This window comes from Bactrocera tryoni, chromosome 2 (genome assembly GCF_016617805.1).
Source record: "Bactrocera tryoni isolate S06 chromosome 2, CSIRO_BtryS06_freeze2, whole genome shotgun sequence".
Classification (NCBI taxonomy): domain Eukaryota; kingdom Metazoa; phylum Arthropoda; class Insecta; order Diptera; family Tephritidae; genus Bactrocera; species Bactrocera tryoni.
Genome location: NC_052500.1, coordinates 542,643 through 560,805, shown reverse-complemented (window position 1 = coordinate 560,805; position 18,163 = coordinate 542,643). Strand labels below are relative to the sequence as shown.

Sequence of the window (18,163 nt, the reverse complement as noted above, 5' to 3'; positions counted from 1 at the left end):
AGTACGAAACGACGCAGTAATATTTATATATGTATGTATGTACATATGTATGTATCTATGTAAAATACCTACTAACCTTATACTTATTTACTTATACATATGTATGTACATATGTATGTATACTCAAGATGCCTGAGAAGGTTGTTGATCGACAGATGAGAATCATAATTAAAGAGTGGAAATTGCATATTAAGCGGGTAAACAAATACATACATATGTACATAGCATTGTTTATATTGTTTTTAGAAAAGTACAAACACACGCCCACATACATACATATGTATGTAGGTATGTACATATGTATATTCATACTATATGTGATTTACCTATGCATAAACCGGTTTACAAACACCCATATGAACATACATACATATGTATGTACATATATACATAATTATATAACATTTATTTTATTCCATAGGGAATAACAATAGGAACTTCACGATTTCTACGGCGTAAAAAGCGCATTGGCGTCATTCTGGTAGATATTGGCGCCGACACGTGTGACAATTTCGCTCATGAAGGCCGCTCGTATTTACATACAAATACATACATTTGATGTATGTATAAGCATATACGAGTATACATAGTATACAAAACCCAGACCCTATTTTGTATGAATAGATTTAAATATCGTTAACTGGTAGGTAAGAAGTGGCGTATAAAATTACACATACATACGTATGTATGTACATATGTACGTTGTGGATAATATCAGTTTATGGAACATACATACATACATATGTATGTAAGTATACAGGTCCATCCTCACGTGTCGTCGTCATGCTCGCTGACACGTATGCCACCAACACAAACATAATTGCACCTTTTCATAGCAGCCTTATTACAAGATGACGCAGAATTTTATCGAGAGCAGCGTTATGATTATTCCTTACAAATGTATCGGATCACATACATACATACATACATACATATATACATATGTATGTACATTCATTTTATACTTGAAAGGGTGTGCGCAGCTTGCATTTGAATATACTTACATATGTACTTATGGATGTTTTTTTTAATTTTTTTTTTTTACGAGGAGGAAGCATCGAAAGCCTGGACCCCATGTCAGTGTGGAACTTTAATCCGAACTAAACCTCCTACCGTCCTGTACCGTTCCCCCCGGTACCACCGTCAAGTATTACGTCGGGAGGATGGTTGAGTGACACTCATGCGTACGGGATGGTCAAAATGCATTCAGTTACAAGTTGCATTTACTTGGCCCCACCTCTGTTGGTCTGATAACCCCCTTTGTACATTGTTCGTCGCCAACCCTCCCCGTCACGTCAAAGTTAGTGTGTTTGGGTCGTGGTTGTTCGTTACACTTATGTATGTATGTACATAAGTATGTACGAGTACATTTGTAAACAGACGTGAGCACAATTATTTTCTTCCCTTTAGCAAATTTCACCGCCATATAGCGGCCGCAGAGCCGGCGATGTACGACTATTACGATACATTGAATATGTTCGTTGGTATGTACTTGTTTACACGTTAACTTATCATAAGTCTAAATGAGCGGTGCTGGGTGCAGTGCCCCAAGTGGAAAACCTCGAACAAATCACGTAAGCACATACATACATACATATACACACACCAAGTTAAATTTGAGAGAAAATGACCACAGGAATCACGACGGTGAAACGCCTATAAATAGAAGCAACAGTGTTTATGTTTATAAATATGTACATATGTATATGTATATATATATATGTACATACATAAGTATGTATATGTATGTACAAACATACATACATACTTATAGGTATGTACAGCAATACGCGTGAATTATGTGATTTTTCCAAAATTAGGTCAACAAACGCTGTCGTTCTCTAACGGTGAAATACTAGGTCTGTCGGAAAAAACATCCCAATACATAGTACATATGTATGTATGTATAATTGCGCATTTTTATTTTGGCATTATGAGTTGTGTATGGTATGTGCACGTTTTGTGTGGTTATAATTGGTGTGATAAGACCCCCAATTACTCACTTATGAGTCATAGCAAGCAAATCGTCTGACATGTACTACTTGACTACTCAGTTTCTTTTGTTATTTTGCCAATTTCACTTTCACATGTACCTAAGTACATATGCATGTATATATTTGTTAGTATATCAGTGCACACATAAGTATGTAAGTACTTGTATGTATGTACATATGTAAGTCATTTTATAGATAAGAAAGCGAAGTGTCAATTAACTGCTATTTTTTCAGAGGTAAAACAGTTACACATCTTTTCTTCGGAAACACTGGACTATGCTTATTTATTTTAAAAGCACGTACATACTTATGTATGTACAATCATACATATGTATGTATATACATTGTATATTATACTTATGCCCAGATAACTTAATTTAAATTGAACGCAACAGAGCAATTCTCTACTAAAATTTCGTCAGCCTACAAGATGTTTTGGTAAAATTTTGCTGGGTGAAAACACTTAATGCTTCCCGCGTTTATACATAAGTATGTATGTACATACATACATATGTACATATGTAGGTACATAATTTATTTATGAATGCATGTATGTACATACTAAGTATATATGTACATATATACATATGTATGTACATACATGCACACAATTTATAATTTTTGTATTTGCTGTTATCAATTATGTTGAGTTAGTGCGTTCTTTAACACAATTAAATTTGAAAATCCAAAGCTATACATACATACATATGTACATACATATATTAAATTAAAATTTGCCATATTCAATGTGTTATTGTAGTTACATATTATTTTTCTCTTTTGTAGACCAAAATCAGTATTCCACTTGGGATCAATAGGTAGATCCCATGTACATACATAAGTATGTATTTCTGAGCTATCGTTTGGCAGTCACTGGCGTAAGAACCATTATGAGATATTTACATATGTACATACATAAGTATGCACAATATGTATGTAAGCATCTTTCTAATAAATGTAAGATAATTTTGAAAAATAAATAACGATTTTTGATTATTTTTTTTTCCTTTGCTGAATTCGCTAAATATGAATTTCGGGACCACTACTAATTTCTAATCTAACTCCATTAATTGTATACATAGCTATTCTTACTAAACTTTTAACAGTTTCAGATCTACTAAAGGTTCAGTTGATAAGGACAACATTCGATGTCGATGAACTTCAGAAACAAGGTCTTAATTGATAAACTTATTTCAGAGAAAATATTATCGCACAATGGACTTTATACATACATATGTATGTATATATGTATGTATATGTATGTATATGTATATGCATATAAATATGCCTTTACACACTCTTTCGTAGACAAACTCACTCAATTTTGCCGGGCACCACTCGACCTTAATATTGCCAAATCATAAAAACCATCAGTGAGCAACTCACTTTTCTTTTGAAAAAAAGATATTCTAATACAAAATTTACAAGTGCTTCAAAATTCTGTGTATTCCTTGATTACCAAATCACATCACTTCGCGGCGTGAGCATCATTCATTCATTGGCTAAGCACTTTGCCTGATTTTCTTATACAGAGCCAGCTACCGCGAAGTCACCTTGTGACTTTCAAATCACTTTACTTCGCGGCAGGAGCATCATACTCGCACTGGTCAGGCACTTGCCTGCTTTTCTTATACAGAGCCAGCTACCGTGAAGTCACCTTGTGATGTTCAAATCACTTCCCTTCGCGGCGTGAGCATCATTCTCGCACTGGCCAGGCACTTTGCCTGCGTGTCTTATATAGAGCCAGCTACCGCGAAGTCACTTTGTGATTTTCAAATCACTTCACTTGGCGGCGTGAGCATCATGTTCGCACTGGCCAGGCACTTTGCCTGCGTGTCTTATATAGAGCCAGCTACCGTGAAGTCACCTTGTGACTTTCAAATCACTTCACTTGGCGGCGTGAGCATCATTCTCGCACTGGCCAGGCACTTTGCCTGCATGTTTTATATAGAGCCAGCTACCGTGAAGCCACCTTGTGACTTTCAAATCACTTCCCTTCGCGGCGTGAGCATCATTCTCGCACTGGCCAGGCACTTTGCCTGCGTGTCTTATATAGAGCCAGCTACCGTGAAGTCACCTTGTGACTTTCAAATCACTTCACTTGGCGGCGTGAGCATCATTCTCGCACTGGCCAGGCACTTTGCCTGCGTGTCTTATATAGAGCCAGCTACCGCGAAGTCACTTTGTGATTTTCAAATCACTTCACTTCGCGGCGTGAGCATCACCCTCACACTGCCCAAGCACGGTGGCTTAAATTGGAGACATCTTGTAGATAGTTTTATTCGGCAATATAACTGACGAATAATAATTATTGCCTGTGGAGATACTACGTAAGGGCTATTCAAAAATAAAAAACGAAGAATGTAAAGAGAAGACACGAACCAGAAAAAACCTTATTATCAGCTGGATTTTGACAACTTGCTCTTCGAAGCATAATCAAAATCAGAATCACGGTTTGTGGGCATTGTGAAAATTATTATTTTGTTTTACCGCTTAGTAAGGATCGTCTTTTAATGTAAATATTTTAGAATACCTAAATAAGATGCATTTTATTCTTCTTTTGGCATTTTTAGTAAACGATGCCGGAACCAAGGAGCCCAATGGCAAGTTTTGCCCAGTCAGTGAGCAATATTATCGATGGGCCCGTAACATGGTTCAGAGGTAGGCATTCTAGTGAGGTATTGTAAATAATATGAGGAATATAAAGTGTAAAACCTACATCCATAATTGTATAGCTATGATTTTTTTAAATCCTAATTTTGGTTTTGATTGCTTCATTACATAATAACATAACCTCAATTACATACAAGATGAGCACCCAATTGTTTGTTTACGTTTCATCAAACATAGAGTATTATTGCATTTTACAGAATCTATTGTTGAGCCTAATCAGAAGAAACAAGCGTGGTATCATCAACGTTTTCAACGTGTTCCTACAATCGATCAGTGTTACACTGACGATGCTGCTTGCCGTTTTGAAGCCGATCAACAATTTCGCCGGGATCGAATGGTTGAAAATGAAATCGTATCAATTTTACGCCAACGTTTCGAGGATTGTACAATGTATGAAGCGCCCGACCATATTAAAAAATGCAAGCCTATTTTAGAACAATATGAAAAGGCTGCTGAAAATTGGTTTATTAAATGTAAGTATTAAAAGCTTATTCATGAACATGAAAATATACTAATTTTCTAATTGAATTTTTTGAAATAATAGATGGGGATTTAGGTGGCTATGCTAATGCTAAAAGTGCATACATGAAGCAGAAACATCGTTTGATCTGGGAGCGTCGCCATGGACAAGTCGGCAGTGGAATGAAAACAGAGGAAGTACCATCTAGTTTTGTTGCGGAAGAAGAGTAAAATAGATTCCAAACGAAAATTATGCATTGAAATTAAAGCAAAATTATGATACTTTTAAGAACAAGACTCATTTGCGTTTTGTCTCCATGCACTCAATACATAGCGTAATGTATACTTTTCTTGCTGCCATGTAGGCATAGTAATCGCTATAATGTGGTGTAATATTATATAATGTCCTTTAATAAAAGTATTGTACATGATATAAAGCATTTGACATAACACGATATGATAGGAAGTATTTTCGAATATTACATATTTAACTAAAACTATCATTTTCTAGTAAAAAATATGTATATTAATAAAGAAAATATAAATCAGTTATTGTAAGATTAAAAAATATTGTAGATTCAGTAGTCCTTTGAGTATTAAGGTAGTGTTTGAAGTGTTGGGCCACTTTATTTTTCCTACAACTTGTATCTAAGTAAAATTGTATGAAATACGCTAGTCAAGTTTAAACTAAATAATCATAATACAGTTTCAAAAATGTCAGTTGAGTTATCGGAAGGCTAAAATAATTTTATATACAACGTTTTACTTAATATCTAAACAAGCAGCTGCGTAATTGTTAGCTAATAGATACTAATGGTTTATCCATTAGGCTCTTCTTCAATTTGGATAAAGCACTCGATTTTGGATCATTATTTTTTTCACGTTTTATGTTCTTTGCACCTAGTGGTATCATTGTACTGTCATGTAGGCGTCTACGAAATAGCTTGTAATACTGAAGGACCTGTGCATTGGCCCAAACTTGTTTTGGATCGAAATCTAATATTCGTAAGGAGTCCAATGATTTCGCGCGTGATAAAGCAACATATGCCTGCCCAGCTTCAAATACCTTCGACAGAGACATCTCAACGCAATCCAATGTCAGTCCTTGGCTTTTGTGGATTGAAAATGCCCATGCTAATTTCAAAGGCACTTGTCTACGTGTTATTGTACCACCCGATGCTGATTTTATAATCCATTTCTCATGACTACAAACGTATTCACGATTATTTTTAAATCGTACTACTGGTAGTCCTTTTTCAAAGCGCACCACAACACCACGGGCTCCATTTACCAGACCAGCAGATATATTAATATTTTTTAATAGCATTACCTGAGCATTAATTTTTAAATATAGCTGTGAAGTTGCCTGCAATTGTGAGTCCAATTGTTTCACCATATTCGCATCAGAGTCCTCAGACCGAAATAAAATGTTTTCGCCCTCTAAACTTTCAAGCTTTGTTTCATTTATAGATTGCGCGTCGTTTGTGTGTGAACAAAGTTGAGTTGCTAGAATACCACCACCTTCAATCTTTTGTTTAGATGTAGCTCGTAGACGTTTTGTAATTTCTTCGTTAACATGCCCGATTCGTATGTGATTTAATATATTTACAAATTCTGGATCGGATTGTCTGTGTACTTCTTTCAACTCAAAGACACACTGTATGCATTTCTCCCAGGCGTTTGATTGGAAGCAAAAACGTTGCGTTGGATTCGAATTGTTTTCATTTTTTACCACAGGCGGTAGTTGTAAGAAATCTCCGCATAATATCAGTTGTATTCCGCCAAAAGGCTTGTCATTTTTACGCACATGTCTTGCAACTGCTTCTATTTTCTAAAATGTTGACAAATATTCTGAGTTTAATATATATAATAAAAATTTGCTTTCAAACCTCAAAATACTGTCCATCCACCATAGATATTTCATCTATAATGAGTCTTTTACATTTCCTCCAAATCTGAGCACTTGCAGCTCGCGAGGCTAATTCAATGCAACGTGTTAGTCCATAGTCACCACCGCCAATACCGGCAAAAGCATGCAAGGTTGTGCCACCTGAATTTAAATAAAAACAATTAAGAATAAACAATGTGGCATATAGCTTTTGTTTTCGCTCACCAATCAGACAAGCAGCAACACCTGTAGACGCAGTCGCCATAGTACCGTCTGGTGGTAAAGCTGAAATAATTTTTCGTAACAGGAAACTTTTCCCTGTACCTGCAGAGCCTGTGAAAAACACGTTCTTGCCTGAAGTGGATGCACGTAAAACTTCCAATTGTTCTTCACAAAGTTTCACATTGTCTTCCATTCCCAGCGAAGGTGTACTTTTATCTTGATAAAGCCTTTTCGCTGCTGGTGCATTAGAAGTCACTTTTCCATCACCCATCTTAATATCATCAAATCGTCGTTTTTTAGTAGCCAGTGGTGATGGCGTTGTCGCAGAGCTACGTCCTAATAAACCAGCCTTTTTCCTAGCCATAATCATCTCTGTTGTTGTTATGGGAGAGACCTCTTCAAAATTACTAGGCTTTCCTGACAACATATGAGCTCTTAACTGTTTTTGAGTAGTAGCCTCATCTTTATGAACTGCACCATTTAATTTTATAAATATCGTGCGGAGAAAATACATTAAGGTGCCAGGTGGTGCATTTGACAAATACATTGAACAGTTCTCAATTTTGAAATTAATTGTCGCTTTACCTTCCGACATAAATTTCTTATGTACCATCACATCTTTCAGCTTGAATTTTATTGGTTTAGCTTTTTCACCGGCGACTTCAATGAAAAGTTCCCTTACATCATTTCGTATTAAACGTAATGTAGCTATCTTAAAAACCATTTTTTTTCCTGTCACACCGACTGCATTAGTCCATAAGATATTGACGGCACAAGTTAGGACTGCATCATTTAGATCCATTTTTATTAAACTTAAGATTTTGGACGGATGGAAAACTTTTTAGACGATGTTTCCTAAAATGAAATGTTAAAACCCGCCAAAATTGCTGACCTTGTTGTTTAACTTCTTCTTCTAGCTGAACATTCACAATTATTCTCTTATGTTGCCAGCAGGCAAAAATATTTGTATCTTTTAAATTAATAGATTTCATTTGATAATGGGAATCCAATATAGCCATCATTTCATATCACTTTTTCTGCTTACGAGAGCATTATATAGTTGAAATAGTTCTTTATTTGCATGAAAAAAAATACATAATAAATGAAAAATTTTGATTAAAAATTAAATACCTGAAACATATTTGCTATCTCCATTATCCAGTTGATTCAGTTGGATTCATAATGTCAAAATCAGCTGTTTTGTTTATATGATTCAAAAAATACGTTTTTTGGCGATAACTGAATAGAAAGATTGTAAATAATACATAATCATCGAAATGTAAACAAACAATTAGTGAAAAAATCACACAGCAACTGATTTTGACATTTTGGATACAAACACTTCTTTCGTAAGAGGAAGCACGCTCCGTATCGACACTAGCTTCTATAATTGATTCATGGTTATATATACATACATATATGTATATACCTTCTCTGGTCATACCATGCTTTACATATTTTATATTTTTTGGTTATATTTTAATGAATACTTTCATACTCGCACTCAACGAACTAATGTTAGAGAACGTGAATATGTATGTTCTCTACTTTCTGTCAGTTTCTCTGTTGCCAACAATGGTCGGTAGTGCATGATGGCGGCGCCCAATGTATCTGGGAGATACGAAGTCTGATTGTCGTGGTCTATCCGAATGGTGTCGCCGCTAACTTTGCTGTCATAGAGTCGCAGATAACGCCGTATTGTTGTTCTGTTTATTTCGTTGAAGAAGGTAGTGTGCGTCGCGTATTTCGCAAAACATTTTAAAGATAAACGAATATTTCATTGACGTGAAAGGCAAGAATCGTGTAAAGAAACTTGCCAAGTGAATTAAAATAAAGGTTTTTAAGTGCTTATTGTACACATAAGTATGTATAAAACGGATATACATAATTAAAAATGTAAAGTCGAAAGTCATCGAGGGCATTGATTGATTTGGAAATCGCAAAATATAAAAATGGTGATAAATACGTAACATGGTATCGGCGAAATGTGAAGTGCTGCGAATACTAAAACCCTACGCACAGAACATGTTGAAGTTTACATTACATACTTATGCTAAAGTAGATTAAATAATGTACATATAAAAAATGTGATAAGTAAAATTTTGCGAAAAATATTTGTAATATACATATACGGATGTGTGTTTAGAGTGAGCAAATGAAATCTTTGGCAATATTTTACACACTTAAGTGCCAGACGTACTTACATACATGCATACATCGGCGAAAACAAACACAAATGCGACAGCAAATAAAAATAAATAAAAACAAATGCAATACATATATATGTATGCGTATGCATACATTATTAAAAAAAAAGGTTTTGGAATATCAACCAGCCAGTTGTAGATGAGAAAAACAGACAGGGTGTTTAAAATTGCGACTTGGTCTCCTAATTTGTTTGTGCTTTCTCCCCATCTAGTGCCGCCCCTCCCTTTCGCTGAATGTCAGTATTTTCGACTAGTGTCGACAAACAGACGAGACATATGTCTGCCTCTGCGTCTCCAATATAATTGTGTACATATATTGTATATACTTTTCTTGTATTTTCTAATCAGAAAAGCAGCAAATAAATAAAGTGCAAGAACAACAATCAGGAGACAAAGCAAAAAAGAACCGAACGCAACGAAAATTCGACTGAGAGAGTAAAACACGCGCAAGCTAGCAACGCGACCACTGTTGCCGATTCCGTCCCCAATCAGCCCCAATCAGACCAACTTATTAGGCATTTAGCCGCACAGCATCGCAGCCACTGCTCCGCTCTTTGGGGCTACTCAAATAATTCGTATCGGTATACATTATCGCGCTCTCTCGGTAGTACGAAACTGGCAAAAGAGTGTTCGGAACGAGTGAAATAAAGAATAGAAAGAAAAGAAAAGGAGAGCAGCAGAAGTAGCAGAATCCAGTTGGATTTTTGACATTTCAGCCTCAGAGCGCCACAATTTGGTCATCAGTCGAACGGTCAGTCGCGAGGTCGTTTGTTCAGCGTATTTTTCTGCATGCGCATATTTTCTAAATACACTCAACCGTACAAACGCATAAATTTTTACTCACACATGCATATATGTTCATATGGATGGATGTATTCGCATATGAATATAACTATTTGTGGAGATACGTCGCACCAATAAGTGAAATGTGCAGTGTTTGCGAATTTGCAGTGCATGTGAAGATGTCATATAATGTTTTCAGAAATTTCTAAAAGTTAGTGTGTTGAATAGTAAAGCATCCCAGTGATAAATACAAAATTTGTATATTATGTGAAAAGGTCGCTCAAAGAAGCAAATAATAATATAAATAAATAAAAGGAGTAAAATAAAATACCAAATCAAAATAAAGACATGAGGATTAAAGAAATATTTCTAATTTTTGCTGTGCCTGTGAGTTTAAAAATAGGCACAGTTTTTTAATTATTTGTTTTTATTTAGTTGTCAGCGCTGCTTTGAAATTTCGTCGCTGCCAAAAACCGGGCTGTTTGTAAAGTGCGCAAACAAGCAAATTAAAACGAAAGTTGCAAAAGCACAGAAAAGCTGGGGGTGGAAGAGAGTGTCAGTGGTAGCGAAACGGTCTTGGTGCTGTATGTCGCATTTACGAATGAAAATGACTGACTACAAAAATGCCGTCGGAAGTGTATGCGAAAATAATTAAAGCAGTGAAAAAATAGAAGTAATATAAGAAAATTTGGTGTATACAAATTTTCAAAATATAACAAAATAGTATTAAAAGGCACATAATTAATAAAATAAAGGAAATATAATAAAATATTAAACTTGTGCCACTGCATGATGTGCCAAAGTGTAAAAAAATCAATTAAAATTGTTCAAGTGGAGAAGAGTGCGATTAAAGTCGAAATTTTTGAATGTGAACATCTGTAAACAAGTTAAAGTCGGTAAATTGGACTGTTCTGTTGGTGTGTGACTTGAAGTTACTCAAATTTTTATTAGTCTCTGAGACTGCCGCTTCAGCACTACCTTCGTAAGAAGGAAGTGTTCAAAAACGGATAATAAAAAAAATGACTGAGTACGTTACGCCCAATATTCACACAGTGCTCAAAAAGTATCAGACAAGTGCACCAAAAAGTTTACAGGGACCTGGTCATGCGTTACCAGTTGCTGGCTGCCAGACCGGCCCCAATTGCCCGCTGGATGCCACTTTGACTGGCGTGAGTGGCAGCGGTGGCAACCACACAGACCTAAATACTGGAGGCGTTCGTAATCTTTGTTCTGGGCACCTGTCGCTTGGGAATTTGCCATCCAACAGTTCCTCCAGTAGTGTCCACAAAATATCGTCTAACTGCCCGCAAATAGTATCATCACAATCTTGCTTGAATTCACCAAATGCGGGTTCCGCCTTGCCACCGGTCGCACCGCTGATTAAAAAAGAAGTTCTCAGCTCACCCGAACCACATGAGCTGGGTGAAATATTGCCATCGCAATCATTGCCACTTCCGTTGTCAATGTCGTCACAAACAACGCAACCTCAATCCCAAACAGTTCCTTCTCAGCCTCCTGTTACCACAGTTAAAATTATACCACCCCCACCACCGGAGTTGTCGCAACCCATCTTTACCGCACCAGACTCGGGCTCCGGTGTATTATACGAAACGCGATTGGAAGGAAAAACTATTGGCTGTTTCTCGCTAGGCGGAGAAATGCGTTTATGTCTGCCTCAGTTTCTAAACAATGTACTAGCCGATTTTACCCTTGATCAAATAAATCGCATATTTGATGAATTGGGCATCTATTGTTCTCAATGTTCACCTGATCAACTGTTGGAATTCAAAGCAGCAAAAATTTTGCCTACGGATGTGAAAGCGTCCGGTTTGATAACACGCACTGATGCAGAGCGTTTGTGCGCAGCACTTTTACATCGGGTAGACCGAAATAATTACATTAGCGATGACGACATCCCGAAAGGTGCCATTTCCTTCAAAGTATATCACCGCTGTTTCGGGAAATGTGATGGTATCTGCACACCCGAACTTTACTCATACACAAAGCCAACTTGCATCATGTGTCTGGAATGCAAGGGATGGTTTTCGCCACAGAAGTTTGTGGGCCATGTTCATCGGGAAGTCGAAAATCGAACATGTCATTGGGGTTTCGATTCACGCAATTGGCATGACTATTTACATGTGGCTTTAGATGTCGAAAATCGAGAAAAGTATCAGAAGATTTTGGATGAGCTGAAGGAGGTCGAAATCAAGGAAGCTGTAAAGGCACAAAATGAAATACTCTACATGAAACGAAAGGTAACTAACGAAATTTACAATAGATCCAATGTGATAAATTTAAATCTGCATTTATTTGTAATTGTATACCTTGAATAACTCGCAAATTGTTTAAAACTGTAGTTTTGATAAAATTACGGTATTAGATGAGGACAGTAGCCACAAATAAAGGTGGGAAACGAATTGAATTGAACTTGTTAGTTGTGAGCATTGTTCTAGACTCAGTCTGGATAAATAAATGGCATAAGAATGCCTCTAAAGCCTCAGATATCAACCGAATGAACCACTTACCCATGTTGAATGCTTACCAGCAAGCAAAACTTTAGCTTTAGTTAATCGACTCATACTATAGTACACACAAGTCTGCGAATGAACTTACTCACATATGTATATGAAAACATATATACATACGTATGTATGTATGTGTATTTGTAATATAAGCACAAATATTATTAACCGGTTTTCAGGCGAGATGGTGTCGGTTCACTTTGTTCCGAGTTCTGCATGATTATTGTTGTTGTTTGTGTGAAAATCATGTGTGCGTGCACAAGCGCAAACGGTCAAAATAAAAAATTTCGCAAATGGAGAAAAAACAATTAAGTACTCGTACCTACACCAATAGTGTATGAATAAATAAAAAAAATAGTAGAAAAACAGCAACCGACGGGTAATCTCGACAACAAAAAAAGTTGTGAAGATAAACTTGAAATACCGACGTACGGTCGAGCGTCTTTGAACATGCTGAGTATATACACTCACAAGTAAATACATGCAAACAAAATTTCTCGCAAACATAAATATGTGTAGGTCGGGGAGACTGCCGATGAAACTAGCAAACCCCACATACTCATAAATGCATGTACAGTAGACACTAGATTTAGGCTCACCGAGCTTGAGCCATTGGAGACCAAAAGAGACGCGCAAAACGTGCGAAACACCATTGACGGCGACTACCAGACTGTCGGCCAACGGAGACACGTTTTCAAACTTAAACTCAATTGTTGTTTATTTTTGCGATTTTTTTGTCTTAACGGCCGTAATTCTTTTTCGAGCGCTGACAGTGACTTCCACTGGGTTTTATTGCCACACTTTAACCGTCAGTATGGCAATCAGTCGGTCGTTCGGTCCATTGCACTGTACGGCAATTCGCGTATTTCGTTGAAGCGATTACTTTTGTACAGGTTGTGCATTCGCTGTGTTAGCGTTCGTATCGGACCGACAAGTTTAGTGCTTTTGTTTTGTGAGAATACTTTGCATGCTCTGGATTTTTTATTTGAATTCGAATCCATATTTACATTACTACAAAAAGTCTGAGAGTATTTTGGTTTTTGCAACGCAAACCAGTCTTATTTGAGAGCTACCTAGACCGAAGCGAGTTTTGTATAAAAATAACTGAATTTTTTTTGTTGTGTTCTAATTACAGACACTTCCAGTTTAATGAATTCAGTAATATTCATCAGGTTGAAGATATTACATAGATCGCTTGATCTCATCCAATGATTGTTTTAACCATTTCCAATATGATAAGACTAATTGGCTACCAATTGGTGTTTCCCCGATAAATTAGGGTACATGGCTCTGTGCTTCCCTGATAAGTTCGTTCAGTCGAAAAGTGAAATATTAATCAAGAGGGAATTCTAAATTGTCGGGAATACAAAATGTTATATAAATTATGTAGTTGTTACAAACTACTGAAATTCGTTTTAAAATGAGGTTATTTTAAATTCTCGTAATTTCATTAGGTTTTGACAAACAAATCAATGTAACTACATCTGCAAGTGCCAGGGATAAATGGTTGGCAGCAGAAAACAAACTCCCAATGCAGGTGGACTTCAACATGATTTGTTCTTAATTCACCGCAGCTGCTTGCTCTGTTGATGTTAATGGTACAAAGTCACTCCTCTTGTTAATGTACATACATATGTCTGTATGTGCATTTGTGTTTGCTTTTATTGAGCTCGTGCTGCAGTTTACTGCATTATACCCTGTACAGGCTACCATATCCGAACTTATTGTTCAGATCGGACTACTAGTTATACAGTTAGTAAATGAAGTGCATCTGTGAAGGGTATTATAGCTTCGGTGCAGTCGAAGTTTACGTTTTGTTCTTTTTTAATGTTCAATCTGTAAGCAGCAACGGGTCTTCATGACTACAAGTGCCAGAGACACGCCGAACGATTGAACAGGTGTGGTTTCATGTAGATACTTGGTACTCACATTGAGAAGTAAGTCTACATATGTATATGGATACTGTGCTGAAAAAGTATGCCAACAAATTTGGTTGTATGCTTGAGTTGTAGCTTAACGTCTGCTTGTGTATGTTTCGTCAAATTTCGCCTAAGAATCCGCATCCTTCCAGTTAAACTTACTCCATTATTGACCCTTTCAGTCATTTGAGATAATTGTTGTGTCTGGTTGGAACGTTTTTCTTATTGAAACTAATATTTTATACAGCCGTTAAGAAGGTACTTATTCTCCATGCTCAAGGAGTTTGAACCATGTTTCGATTTCATTGAGTTTTTATGAATATTATCGTAAAAATATGGTGTTGGAGTGATCACAGAAGGCCAAGTCAGAAGGCCAATTTCGAAAGAGAATGTTATATTTAAATGAACGTTTGGGAAATCCCCTTATTTGATAACTCTTACCTACACATTTTGTTCGCATGATATTTACATTGCGGAAATGGATATCTCCAGCGATGATACCGACTTTAGTCCAGTTCGTGCGCTTGTTATCAAGTAGCGACGAATAATTATGTAGATATGTAAATATTTTTTCCTTATTTCTATTCTAATTTTTCTGTTCTTAATTCTGGATTAACAGATTTCTTTTGTTTTTTGCTTAATCTACCAATTTTTCACCTGTATGAATTATATGAACATACAATTTGTATGCATATCTGAAATTTTATAGTTTTCAACATTTTTTACACGGTTTTTCGAAGTAAATATAGTTCTTTATTTCAATGGAACGTATCCCCCATTTTACTAAAGGAAGCGCCTCTTTTTTACACGGATTTCTGATGAACGTATCTACCGTGTAAAAAAAAGAGTTGGGTGTATTAACAAAACTAATGCAATGCAAAATTTTATGTTTTATGAAGTCTACTGGTATCAAAATGATTAGAGAACTTCAGAATGTTGGTGCTTGTGTCGAACTCGATGATGGTGAGGTTACTTTCCGATAGTTTTCGGTTGTGGTTGAACATAGATGTGCCTTACATACATATTTTTATTGATTTCACCCGTGATATTGTTGTGATGTTATTCGCATGCTGCTCAGGTACTAACCATTAAGAGGCTAATAAAATAGCCATACGTGTTGAAACAGAAATCGAACAACGAATATTTACTAAAACAATAAACTCTACCCGACTAATATTGTTATGGCGAGGAATTCACGAATATTGCAAAAAATATTCATGTACACACATGGTCAAAATAATAAGTACACACGCCCGTGTAACATTCAATCACTAATAAATTCTCTTTTATTCAAAAGAAATAATATCATATTTCATTTATTACATACATACATACATATATGGCTTAAATAACTAAAATAAAGATATTTGTAATAATAGTTGAAATAGGCACTTAAATTAACAAATAATAAAAAGACTAAAAAAATGGCTGGACAAAATAATAAGTACATCAGGTATCTGTGAATGAAAAAATGTATTAGTTTAAGTTTTCTATTTCCTATTTGATTTTTATTTACTTCTTTCATCAGTATCTAGTATATCCGGCATTAGTTTCAATTCCTTTTGAGATTCGTTTTGGCATACTGGAGGTAAGTTTGTAGCAAGTATCAATTGGAAACTCATACCAGGTTTTTTCAACAAAATTCCCTAACTGCTCTTTATTTTGGAACGATTGCTTCCCAATTCGTTACTTTAGCTCCCCGCAAAGGTTTTCAATTGGATTCAAGTCGGGAGATTGATAAGAGAACTCACACTACTGTCCTGAAACCAATATTTAAATTAATTTTTGTTTCGTCGCTCCACAAAATATTGCGGCCACTTTTTCTCATCACTTGGGCCGGACCAATTTGCATGAGTTTTCGCGAAATGTAATCTTATCTTAAATTTTTTTTGCAATTATGGTATTCTTCTGACTATGCTGCCAGGTAAATTAGCTCGATGTAGCCTTCGACGGGCCATTCGGGAAGATATTATGCTACCAATATCGGCTGATATTATCCTTGAAAATATCAATGGGTCCTTTTTACCAAGAGTGACGATACGGTTGTCCGTTGTAGTTGATGTCTTTTTTGGTCGACCGCAAGTTTCAACATTCTTTTTTATCCTAAGGGCATTCTGCACGAAATACAATGAATGGCCTAATGTTTTAGCGATATTTCTAAGACTTTGGCCCTCTTTTCTGAGGTTTTCCGTTTCCTTCGCAATGCTTTTTTCTACCCATCTATACAATTTGTTAGTTTTTAATGCATTTTAAGAATGGAGCTATACAACCGAAAGGGCAAACGATTAAAATAAATCGTCCGATTGGCTGCAAACCTTAAAATAATTACCAATGTACTTATTATCTTGACCACTTAGAAACACGAACATCAACAATCAATTGCCACGCCCACTAGAAAGGGGGGGTTCAGCATTTTATTTTCACTATAAAAAGTACTACAATATCGAATTTAATAAAATCAACCCATAGTTGCATTCGTGTACTTCACCAAGCATTCAAAAATCAATCATGAGTGCAACCTAAAGGAATGTACTTATTATTTTGACCATATGTGTACATACATACATACGTGTATTCATATACGGTATGTGAGTGCATACACATACTTATGTACACATTTAAGCAATTTTGCATGATTAGCGTGTGAAGATCGAGTATATGTTGGGTGACCACACACACTGAAGTGCAAAAAAATTACTTCGACGCCAAAACTGATAAGAAATAAAAACAATAAAAATAGTATAAAGGCGCACGTAGACCACCCATGTAGATTTGTTATATCTGAAAAACAAAAGCGTTTTGAATTGAACTTATTATCGAAAAATATTTATGGATCGTAAAGGGTCTTTAACTGGCGCTGAATTATAACTAATCTAAATGTCATTTTTGTGCAAAATGTCGAATTGCAAAATCATATATGTATGTACATTTTTATGCTTCACATATGTATGTATGTATCTTACAGTCAAATTAACTAGATAAAGCTCAAATATAGTTAATTAAGAAGCTCATTGGCTTTCGTTTAAAATTAATAGATAACTATTAAACAACTGTTTAGTCCAAAGATTCCAGATATACTATACACCAGAGAGGTATATTTTTTGGCTTTGATGCTTATCTGAGGGGTATACTTTTTACTTTGCACATGCATATGTGTGAGTGCGATTCATGTACATATTAACAACAGTTTAATAATAAACACCCATAGATAAGATAGAAGTAGTGCCAAAGTAGACTAGCAATGTGGATGACAAAATGGTAGCCAGAATACAGACGAATGCCGAATACTTAAGCAGTAAAAAGTTAGGACACAGTAATTGACACCTAAAATAGTACATTTATGTAGTGTAGCACACATTAATAGCTATTATGACTTATTTTGAAAGAAGAAATGTAGAAGAACAAAAGGCTTTGTTGTTTTTGAATTTCTTTTATTCCTGTTATAAGCGTATACGCATCTAGAAGTACTGTAATTAAAATGGGCTAGTAAATA

General features: G+C 35.8%; 3 protein-coding genes across 6 annotated transcripts in view; 2 read left to right on the top strand and 1 right to left on the bottom strand.

Moving 5' to 3' along the window:
* The first annotated feature begins 4,391 nt into the window (after nt 1-4,391).
* LOC120768495 (NADH dehydrogenase [ubiquinone] 1 beta subcomplex subunit 10) lies at nt 4,392-5,423 on the top strand. 2 transcript variants are annotated; one of them, XM_040095213.1, is made up of 4 exons: nt 4,392-4,490; nt 4,568-4,655; nt 4,865-5,140; nt 5,212-5,423. In XM_040095213.1, exons 2-4 carry the CDS (start codon nt 4,574-4,576, stop codon nt 5,355-5,357), a joined length of 504 nt encoding a protein of 167 aa, XP_039951147.1. In that variant the 5' UTR covers nt 4,392-4,490; nt 4,568-4,573; the 3' UTR covers nt 5,358-5,423. The 2 variants fall into 2 exon arrangements, with proteins under 2 accessions (XP_039951147.1, XP_039951146.1); XM_040095212.1 differs by having other exon boundaries at nt 4,401-4,509.
* Nucleotides 5,424-5,703: 280 nt separating this feature from the next.
* Nucleotides 5,704-8,110, bottom strand: LOC120768494 (ATP-dependent DNA helicase PIF1). Its single transcript, XM_040095211.1, has 3 exons — nt 7,240-8,110; nt 7,016-7,176; nt 5,704-6,957 (listed from the first exon to the last, which is right to left on the bottom strand). The coding sequence occupies exons 1-3, from the start codon at nt 8,036-8,038 to the stop codon at nt 5,923-5,925; spliced, it is 1,995 nt and encodes a 664-aa protein (XP_039951145.1). The 5' UTR covers nt 8,039-8,110; the 3' UTR covers nt 5,704-5,922.
* Nucleotides 8,111-8,944: 834 nt separating this feature from the next.
* LOC120767763 (putative mediator of RNA polymerase II transcription subunit 26) overlaps nt 8,945-18,163 on the top strand; it is a 68,763-nt gene continuing 59,544 nt past the window's right edge. Inside the window, exons 1-2 of one of the 3 annotated variants that reach the window (XM_040093998.1) lie at nt 8,945-9,191; nt 10,662-12,484. In XM_040093998.1, the coding sequence (XP_039949932.1) occupies nt 11,246-12,484 (1,239 nt within the window). In that variant the 5' untranslated portion in view covers nt 8,945-9,191; nt 10,662-11,245. Of the gene's footprint in view, nt 9,192-9,518; nt 10,438-10,661; nt 12,485-18,163 lie in introns of those variants that run through there. The other 2 variants (XM_040094000.1, XM_040093999.1) reach the window with 2 other exon arrangements.

Bases quoted from the DNA above. Each gene is read 5' to 3' on its own strand.
- LOC120768494 (XM_040095211.1), bottom strand. From the start codon at position 8,038: ATGGATCTAAATGATGCAGTCCTAACTTGTGCCGTCAATATCTTATGG. The intron at 7,177-7,239 runs GTGAGCGAAAAC...ATTTAAATTCAG, and splicing joins TGTTGCTGCTTGTCTGATTG to GTGGCACAACCTTGCATGCT. The intron at 6,958-7,015 runs GTTTGAAAGCAA...TCAACATTTTAG, and splicing joins TGGATGGACAGTATTTTGAG to AAAATAGAAGCAGTTGCAAG.
- LOC120768495 (XM_040095213.1), top strand. From the start codon at position 4,574: ATGCCGGAACCAAGGAGCCCAATGGCAAGTTTTGCCCAGTCAGTGAGC. The intron at 4,656-4,864 runs GTAGGCATTCTA...TGCATTTTACAG, and splicing joins GCCCGTAACATGGTTCAGAG to AATCTATTGTTGAGCCTAAT. The intron at 5,141-5,211 runs GTAAGTATTAAA...TTGAAATAATAG, and splicing joins TGAAAATTGGTTTATTAAAT to ATGGGGATTTAGGTGGCTAT.